The sequence below is a fragment of the Corvus brachyrhynchos genome, unplaced genomic scaffold (genome assembly GCF_000691975.1).
Source record: "Corvus brachyrhynchos isolate BGI_N302 unplaced genomic scaffold, ASM69197v1 scaffold83, whole genome shotgun sequence".
In the NCBI taxonomy this organism is placed as follows: domain Eukaryota; kingdom Metazoa; phylum Chordata; class Aves; order Passeriformes; family Corvidae; genus Corvus; species Corvus brachyrhynchos.
Genome location: NW_008238464.1, coordinates 11,424,965 through 11,435,437, shown reverse-complemented (window position 1 = coordinate 11,435,437; position 10,473 = coordinate 11,424,965). Strand labels below are relative to the sequence as shown.

At 38.6% G+C, this 10,473-nt stretch overlaps 1 protein-coding gene across 8 annotated transcripts in view; it reads right to left on the bottom strand.

Moving 5' to 3' along the window:
* Positions 1–847: 847 nt before the first annotated feature.
* The window catches only part of STS (steroid sulfatase (microsomal), isozyme S), a 111,732-nt gene continuing 102,106 nt past the window's right edge, over positions 848–10,473 (bottom strand). For all 8 annotated transcript variants that reach the window (XM_017737109.1, XM_017737112.1, XM_008635882.2 and 5 more), the window contains one exon: positions 848–7,042. In XM_017737109.1, coding sequence (XP_017592598.1) covers positions 6,660–7,042 — 383 coding nt within the window. In that variant the 3' untranslated portion in view covers positions 848–6,659. The remainder of the gene's footprint in view (positions 7,043–10,473) is intronic.

Sequence of the window (10,473 nt, the reverse complement as noted above, 5' to 3'; positions counted from 1 at the left end):
CCCAGGTGAGTGTCCTTACCGCTAGGGAATTTTACCCTCTTCTTCGTTCTCTGGATTTAAAATTTTTTATTATGTAGTGGCACAGTTTCAATCAGATTATGAAGAGTTATTTTTTTTCATTCCCAGACTGTATACTTTCCTACATCTTGATTTCTACATTCCCCAAAATGGGTCTGGAGAGCAAAAGGAAAAACACAGGAGATACCCAAAGCCAGCCATAGGTTTAATATGTGAAGATGGAGATTCTCTACATAACCTGGTACTGAGTGCTTAAAAACTGAGTATCAGCAGCATTCATTTAGTACACATTACTGCAGCTGCTGGAGCTCTAGCATTCATTATGCTCATTAATCCAGAAAGGGCAGACTCCTTAGCTGCTGGGGTTGGTCTTTTGTGACTGAATTTTCTTGAAAGATAATCAAAGTGGGTTGTGATTCAGTAGCATAAATCTTAGCATCAGAGAGGATTTCCACTTATTTTTGGTAAGTATCACAGAGGAGAAGGAAGGGGTATGAAGCAGCTTGTTTTGCAGAATAATATGCTTTTTAAAAGCTTGGTCATTGATGACACATCACTGAATGACTGTGTTTCTCATGGGTATCAGACAGGGAAGTGTTAGGATCTAAAATTCCTATTCTAACAACCTCTCTGAAGTTTAAACAGTCATCAGGAGAGTGGCATAAATCAGGTACTTCTCAGTGCATTGGATATGACAATGCAAGGTTGACACTTACAAACCGATCAGCACATTTTCCTAAATCTGAGTATTTTGTCTGCTTGGCAGGAGGAGTTATAACATAAAAGATAACAATAAGGAAAAAAATGAAAGAAATTCTCACACATAATACAAACTTCAAGTATTCTTTTTATTACTAATAGCACAGGCAAACTACTCTTAAACCTTGAGAATTTTTTCTTTGTAACTTTATTTTTCATTTGTGAGCAATGAAGACCATATTAAACCAAAGTTATTCTCTTGCAGCCCAACTTGAGTCCATAAGGCTTTTGAGATGCTTTGTATCTAATCTTTTGTAATAAATATTGCTACCCAAAGCAACTTCATATCAAATTCTCTTAAAGTAAGTGTCACAATGAAGAGCTCTGCCTTATAATTTAAACTGTTTCACAGTTTTTTTCACATAAATCAGGTACAATAAAATATTATCTGCATAAAAAGGCTTTATTATTGGATAACAGTAGAATAAATAATGTTGGAGGGTGTTTTATAACTGAGCTGACCCCCAAATGCTGAAATTGTTATCTTCAAATATAGCTTTATTTTCCAAGGAAAGTACCTGCAACACCATTCTTTTATACATCAGACTAACATTATTATTCTACATGGGGAACCCACCACGATTTATATTAAAGGAGTGTTTTTTAGGCATTTAGGAGATGCTGTATAAGCATTGCAAAGCCTATAATTCACATCTCCCAAGTTCAGCAATGTTTCATAACATTGACAGTGCAATTAGAGATGCACAGATAATCAAGCCAGTCTTTATCTCACTAACCAGTATAGCACAAACTCCATTGGGAGTCTGGACTTCAGCATCTTTCCATATGTATAAGAAACCTTCAGATGCTGTGCCTTGTGTTGGCACAATCTCATTGTTCTCAGTACCAAACTCACAGGTCAGAGTTATTGTGGGAGAGGTCTTAAGAAAAATTTGCAATATCCTTTGTTTGCTGTACAGGTGAAGTTTTAGGCAGATTCTTATCAGTTTTGATGTAAATAAAAGCTACCAAGAAGAGCATGGAAAAGCCATATGATCTGCCAGGGTGTTTCCAGGACTCTGAATTATTTGCAGTTTTAGCACCCTGTAAACTGGGAGTCCCTGGAGCCTGGCTCAGGTCTTCTGGTCCTCCAGCGAAAAAAGAGACTGTTGCTGTCTTAGAGTGTCAGACTAAGATCTGTCACCACATGTATGATGACTCAGGAGCAGTCTGCTTGGCATAATTATTCAGAGGCGAGGGGTGGTGCATCCTGTGGGTTCCAAACTAATTTCCACCTGACAGCCTGACACAGAAGGACACTGTTGCAGAACACACAACAGTCCAGCTGGCCACAGAGGGGACCTCATTCCTCCTGGTCACCTGCAGTCCCTGAGAGACCTAGAGGAAGCAGCAATTTCACAGAATCACAGAATATTCTGAGTTGGAAGGGACCTAGAAGGATTATCAAGTCCAACCCTTAAGTGAATGGCCCAGATGGGGACTGAACCCAGAACCCTGGTGTTATTAGTACTGCTCTCTAACCAACTTAACCAACTGAGCTAATCTCAGGGTCAATTTCCAGGTCCCTGTCTTTGGGTTGGAGATTACCCCCAGACACTCTTTGCTTCCTGGTGGTTCCCAGTTCAGAGTTTTGGCTAAGCCTTTCCTCCTGCCCACATGGCTGGCCACACTGCTTGTAGTGTTTTTGGGCAGGGTTGCTGCCTCTTGCTCCTTAGAGCATATTTTGGATGCTGCACAGGCAATGGCAGAGGAAAGGGAAATGACAGAGAAGATGACAAGATCTGTCTTAAGCACAGAACTATTATGTCCTAATGTAAGTAAAAAACATTGTAGTAATGTATGTCAAAAACACAAACCAATTTTTAATATACATACTCTAGAAGAATACATTATTTTTGTAGTTGTACTTGCACTCTTTTTCTTTCTTTTTCCATTTGTTCCTATATCAAGTGATATCTTAAGTGATATTTTTTACATTGTCCACATATCTGAACACCCAGATCTCACATTAATAGAATGTGAAATAAACTATTGCTGGCAAGTGATGATTCTCACTGAGCTGTGAAGTATACAGACCAGATTCTCTTAGCTCTCTGCAAACTTTCAGTTAGATTTAAGTGAGCTGACACTTCTCTCCAAAGCCCCTATTTCCCTTTTTCTTTTGATTTTTCTGATCATAATTTGGGGCAAGTCAGGACATCTCTATTTTTAATAGCTGAGAACCTGCGAGATCCAGTCCCTGCGGGAAAAATATTATTTATTGCTCCATGTAGTTTCCTGACTGCTAAAAAAGATAATAAATATGATCATAAAAATGTGACTTATAGCTTCCTCTGAATCCCAAGCGTGTATCTTTTTTAGCCATCTATTCTCTCTCTTCCAGATCGTGATCCCACATGCACTAAACAGTACACACAGAACCCACCTGAAAACCTCAACTTAAGGGTATCACATACCCCCTCATATAGGGGGATCTTCTACATCCTAGTTTTCCAGCTTTTAAATTGTATCTTCTATGGAGAAGGTGCCTTATTGACTAGAAAGTGCACCTTTACCAGCTTACCACTTTCAGCATTTTTTGCTCCTTCAGTATTCCCAGCAGTTAGAGAAATACTGTTATCCTTCTCTGAGTGCAGCAGAGGAACTGAGAAATGAGTTAAATGACTTGCTCCGGGCTGTACAGGGACTCTGCCACAAATTAGGATATGATACTGTTAAATAATACTGTAGAGGAATACACTTCCCTCTGAAGCTGAACCTCCCAGTTTAAATGGACATATCCAACAAACAGGTACCATGTTAAAATACTCATTAAATGATAGATTGAAAGTCAGTTTCCAAGTATCAGAGCACATTCTCCTAGAGCCTTCCTTGTTAGTAAGCTGTGAATCATGTATATCCCATCAATAACCTGTTGTGAAAAACAAAACTTTTCCTTGTTACAACAGGCAGTGCCATCACACAAATGGTATATTGTCCTTCACATTTTATTTTGCAGATAAACAAGACTACTTTAATTACCCTGATCTGACATGCCATCTCCAGAACAGAAGGTACAGCACTGAAAGGTATAATACATTTGCAATACAGGGAAGGTTTATTCTAGGTATTAAATGAAATGGTATTAACATAGAGTATGAAAAATACTGCCCTTTTCTTCACAGAATCTTTCTTGAAGGAACAATTGTAAAAATGGATTTCATATTCTATTGCTTTTTTCAAAGTATTAAATGTTGTACTAAATGATATTTTTGAAAATATAAAGTTTATGCCACAAACAAGAAATAGTTTTTATTATTTGGGGCATCTCAGGTACGTTTTAATTACTTATATTTCATAATACCAAGGTAATTCTTGCTAGACCTTAAATAAGCAGGAGGTTAGCAGAGTCAAGGAGCCCTAGAAGTCAAATCCTTTTACAAAGACTACTTTTCATTTTCTGATTGATTAGGGCAAAATAGCCATTATAATCAATATGACAAGCAAACAGAAGGACTGAGAGGCAAAGAAATAGATGGAAAAGTATTTCAGGGGTGTGGATGTTTTAAGAAAGGAGATCAGAAAGATGGCATCAAAAGCCAAAAAGGAGGGTATGAAAGAAATGTCATATTCAGGCAAGGAGAAATCAGAGCAGTGGAAAAGTCACCAATTTTGATACCTCGATCAAGTAGCACAGAAGAACTTTTGTGCCTAGCAGAACAAAGAATTACTGCACTTGCAGAAAGAAAGGAAAAGAAATAATAACAACTCCGCATCTTTCTGATGAAAAGAAGTTGATGTTAATGTTCTTGAGAATATAAATTGAGATCCCTGTAAACCTTTACAAACCAGAAACTGTGGAAACAAAGTAAATCTAACATTTACACAGACCAGAAACCGTGGAAACAAAGTAAATCTAACAACACCAAACCCCTTGTCTGAGTTAGCACTGTATACCTAACACACCACATATTTTTTCCCACATTCTTTGGAAGGAATACTTGTTTGAAAAGGTTTTGTGTAAGCTAGGGCAGAGCTGTGGGAGTTGGAAAGAGCATCCCTCCACACTGTGATGTTCCAGCACTCTGGACACAACCAGGACTGCCCTTTGGCTGTGGGGAGAGACACTGGCACCAGTGCCATGTCCCAAGGGGCTCCAGGGCCACATGGTGATGACCAAAAATTTGGGAGGTACAGATCCTGCCATGATGTTGAGAGGCAGCTACTCTCATAGAAGAATAATTATATTCAAATGAGAGGCATTTTTCTTCCTAAGGTTATGTAGTACATTCAGTGATAAATACTGGTCATGGGACTCTGACACCTGCAGAGAGTTTGCAGAGGTCTATTTAAGATCATGAACACAAGGTGAAACATCAAAAATAGAACTCCAAGGAAAAAGTACATTTCCCAGGACAGGCTTCCGGATATTGTGGAGAATGAAATTTTGAATGAAACTGCAACAGAAAAATCAAATAAAACCTAGGTTTTACAGACAGAGAAATACACAATATATCACAATAGATTTTTATATGACAGGCTTCAGTAGTTCACAAGAACCAGGTCACAATCTTAATGTTGGCTGACTGAAGCTACTGCATTACTATAGTCACAGATCACTTTTGCCCCAAACAGGTTTTAACATGTCATAATGTGGGAATTAACTGCTGCTTTCTGATAAGGAGCAAGTCACTTTCTATTATCAGGCATCAAATCATTTTACTATTTTGCTGATATCTTCTTTTCTATATCTCTACGCCAAAGAAAATAGATTATCTGCCTGTAGAGTGGAAAGAAAATGTGCCTGAATAAGATGGAGATAAAAATGGATACAAAAATTAGCCCTCGAGGACAGTAGATTTCCCAAGACCTTGCTAAGAACTCAGAGACAGTTATATTTGGCTTTAAGTACTCAAGTCCAAGTTTATTTTCAGAAAACGAGAGATCCTATTCAGAGAGCTTAGAAGATGGCAAAGATATTTAAAGGAAGACCAAATTTTATTTATTTGTGATTAGTTTCATCAGTGGAAGAATAGGTAGGGTAAATAAATAGTGAAATATATATTTGTAGGATAGTACCATGTGAATCTGGAACGCAAATATCAAGGATGGATCGAATCTTTTATCAGTTGGACTATCACCATGAGAGTGTGCCTACAACACGGATTGAAGGATTTATGGGTTATGAATTTGGCTTGCACATATATAAATATATATATATTTGTATGGAAACTTATGGAACACACTCAAGCACACAACTGGTGCACTTGAAGTAGTGTCCTTTTGAAACAAAGGTCACTGCCATACAATAGGACAGTGGGGATGCTTGGAAGCATCATTTTAATATGGACACGTCTTCCACTACATAGCTCTGTGCATTTTTATGGCACATTCAAAGTCAGACTGTTGACAATCTGTCAGTTTTTTCATACCTGTCATGCTTGCTGATAGAGATCTGTTGCAAGTCTGCTCTTAACCTATCAATTACCAAATGACTGCCACAGGAGGACCTCTCCACTATTATCTCTCTACTTTTGATTACTCAGTGCTATGACCTACTAATGGATAACACTTAGCAAAAAGGACAGGCAAGTGCATTTAGTAGTTGTTAGATTGACAGAAACTATAGGTAAATTCTTTGCTGTGTAAGAAAAAAGCTGAAGGTCTAGAAAATTATCTCCCACAGAAAATGCTCACAAGTTTACCCATGTGTAGATTGGACAGCAACATGTCCTTCATGCTGTGTGATAAAGTCAGAAAAGGTGTGTCTTGCCCCCCCTCTCTTGGCACATTTTCTGACAGAAACTCTCTTCTACTGCAATAGGTATTTGAAGACTGGTCCTCCTCCAACACAACAAAACCTTCTGAAGGCTTGTACCACAAGTTCAAGTCAGACACCCACACTCCCCTGGTCCAGTTTCTGAAAGGGAATTGCAGCTTGTTTATCCGGAGTGCACCTCCAGTGGACTCCCTCCTGACTCATAGTCACAATAGCAAGACTGAAAGAGAGATGAGCAGCAGAGCTGGAGCCATGGCTTCCAGAGAAGGTTGTCCCATGACAGCTGGTTTGGAACAGCATGCAGGGATCTGGTGTGGTTTTCTACTGCTTGGTGTACAACCCTGAGGATTTCGTAGAAACGGCTCTCAGTTTCTGGAGTCAGTGGGACTTTCTCTCCAGGGTCTCTGGACAGATCAAAAAGCAGTGGAGGATCATGTTGTGTAATGAATCCTCCATGGCAGAAGCAAACGTGAGAATCATAGCAACCATTGGAGTCCTCAGGACTGAAGTTTGGAGTGAAGAAGAAGACTTTCCAGACAGATTCACCTGCAATTTACATCCACAAAACAGCTGGTGATAAAGTGATAAAATGACAAAATGGAAGTCTCCTAGTTTTAGGAAACTCCAACAACATGGGAAATCAGTCTTTTGGTAAAAAGACAGCATAGACACTCTGTACAGAAACTGCATACTGAAAGAGTAAAACAAAATTGAGCAAAACAAAAATAAGCAAAACATGGTGATTTTCATGCTAAACACATTTATGAAACAATTATGACAATTTCATTCCCTTGGAAGAATTCTGATTACCGAAATCATAGAAGACTTTAAATAACGTTGTGTTTTACAGAAACAGCGCTAAGATTTGCAGAAATATATACTAAGTCTTCTTCAAGGCTTATTAAAATGTATTTTTGCCCCTTGACCATACTTATCCACTGGTAAATATGCTGGACCCTGCGTCTCATTTTGCTAATCAAAATAGTTTCCCTGTTACCTTTTTATTTCTCTCTTTGCTGTATTAACCCACTGTCCTCTGCCCCATGCTTTCTTTGCAAAGACCTGGGTACAGAGTTTCTCATTTTATTAAATGGGATGACATGAAAAGGCATAAGGAATGCTGTCTTAGGCCTCCAGCTGATTTTTCCAAACATAAATAATAAATAACAGTTACAGTAGCACAATTCTTAGGTGACATTCTGCTTTGTAAAATGAGAACCAAAGTTCTTCATTTATAGATTGGTCATTCTCAGCTTAATTTTCTGTGTACAGAAACTGAACTGTCCACTCTCATGTAACTTTAGTCAGTATTTTCACTGTTTGAAAATCCAAGATATTTCTTGGAATAAGAATAAGCAAATACCAGTTGGTTCTTTCAAGAAGTACTCTCAAACAGGTCAGTGGAGGATCAAAAAATACTTAACAAGATAGATGTAAACAAAAATGTTGTTACTGTTTTCCTCAAGTATCACAGAACAGATAGGAAAGGCAGAAACAGACAAAAACTTCCAGGGAAGCACACCATCCTCCTACAGCCAAGGAATTATATAGTTCTTCAGAAATGGAACAAAGAATAATTAATTAGAGTAAGAAAAATCTGTATTTTTCTCTTAATAAAAGCAGGTTACTAAACATCTGAGATCTATAATGTCAGATTACCTGCTCACTTGAGACTATACAAACATTGGAAAAATTTAGTCATCAGTAATTTACATTTCTCAGCACCCTATTGTGTGGAAGGCCTTAGAAAATGTGGGATGGGTAGAGCAGAGATACACTGGTATATGCCATGGTGAAACCACATCACAGTCAGCTTTTAAAGAATAAAAACATGTTTAAAGAGAAAGGTTTCAGCAGACTAAAGAGTCACAGGCTGCAGTTCTAGACCACAGCATGGATTTAAAGGACAGTTGGTGACCTTAAGATTCTTGACAGCTTCTTCCATTCCACAGCATTTTTCACATTATAAGTGATTTTACCTTTAGGAACCAATTCAATGACAGAGCCTAGGGACTTGCAGTTCACTTCGTCTCCACTTAAATTGGGGTCGGATGGGTGATGGCTATTATACACATTAGACTGGGAGAACCCTCTGAATGCTTCTTGGAAGTCAGCAAAGGGAAGGACTTTTAAAGGCTGAGTGACTTGCTGGCACAGACAATAGGATGTGGAAGGTTTTAAAAGGCTCTGGCAGTGACAGCTGCAATAGCACAGTGTTACTGGGAAAAAAATGAAAGGAAATTTAAAGGAAGGCAAAGCAAGATAAGACAAAGTAATGCAAGATGGCATTCCTTCATCTACCTCCAGGAACATTTTGAAAGGTTGGTTTGGCACTTGAATCTCTTGTTTTCTCAGAATTAAATAAACAAACAAAATCAAATACGGCCACTTAAACTTCTTTGAACTTATGCACAGAACATTTCCAAGAAATATGCCTCTCGTTTACTGAGATTTAGAATTTACATTCTGAGAAGGCATGTAATTCTCTACTAAGCATTGGTTCAGGCTCCTTAGATGTGTTTAATTGCAAGATGGATGGTGGAGAACATAAAAAGCCAAAGGGCTTGATTAATCAGTGCACTGTGTGTCATTGTAGACCATGCAACATTTGCCACACCTGAGAATTTGATTCAGGGCACCAGAACACCTTGACAGAAGATCAGCAGAAAAAAATTTATATGGCTACTAAAATGTCAATTAAAGGAAGTTCCAACAAGGCCACGCACACGAGAACTTAGTGGTCAAGCTTACTGCACATCGGTCTTTCATGATACATTTGTGCTGAATGACATTGAAAAGAAAACTTTCAGCTACCTTTTTTTGGTGTTGGGCATTATAGCATCAGGTCTGCTCTAGGGCTTACAGATAGCCATACAAAGTTGGAAATTCTGAATTAATGCAAGCTGGTACAAGCCGCCAATATAGGTAAGAAATGGGGAAAAGAAAGAAATAAGGACATTGTACTGTGATTTTTTTCCCCCACAAAATAAAGACTTGCTTAGGTTTTGTTATATACAGAGCATAGAGCATGTTGCAAAATCATGCGTGGGTTTGGGGACAAGGTGCGTGTGACATCATCTCATGTCTGAGTGACATTGCTAGTGTTTTGAAGAGCTGATGGTACTTTATCAGATATGCAGCTATAAAATGTCATGATTTTACAGTACAAAACACTGAGCACTGGGAGGGCAAAGGTATTACTGTGCAATGTTTATTTGTTGCACTGCAGCAGTGTTTCTGGAGACGCATGTTATGCTGGAGAAGCAGCAGCACAGACTTTAAACACCTATTTCCTAAGCATTATAAAAACTAAAGCACATCTGTCAGTGGCTGGGGAGCAGCCAGTGCAATATACTAGGAGACATTAAGAACTGTCAGACTTCTAATCTGTAAAGCTGATGAACTGTATTAAGGCATGATATTAAAAAGAGAGAGCTCTCTCCCCATCTCTCAGCTGATAGAAAATCTCAGGTTGACAGAGGGTTAAGTACAAGGATCCAATTAATCTCCCAGTAATTAATGGTACCTGTGTCCTCCAAAACATCTGGATAGTAAAACCTTGTTATAAAAAAAGATAACTGTATGTCTCTTCCACAGTGAAGTTAGTAGTAAAATTGCCAGGGCTTCCCCAAAGCCAAATATATCAAGCCTCTTATGAAACAGCAGGCAAGCTTTAAGCCTGCAGCACCCTTAAAGGTCCTGTCCCAGTGCTTCACAAATAATTTCAGTCCTTTTTTCCTGCAATTCTCCAGTTCTCTGAGTTGTCCAGTAAGATTGCTCTCAGAATACTTCTTTCCGTTACATGTTAAGAAAAACAAAAACTACAGAAGCTGTACTTCTAAATAGCTTCAAATTAAGAGACGTTGCTATTAGTCCAAGAGTAGTGGTGCAGGCGGCTGCAGCTACTCTTTTTGCTGAGGAGAACTCAGACAATCAGCTGTGGTGGTCAGCAACCCAAATTTAGCATGTGACTTACT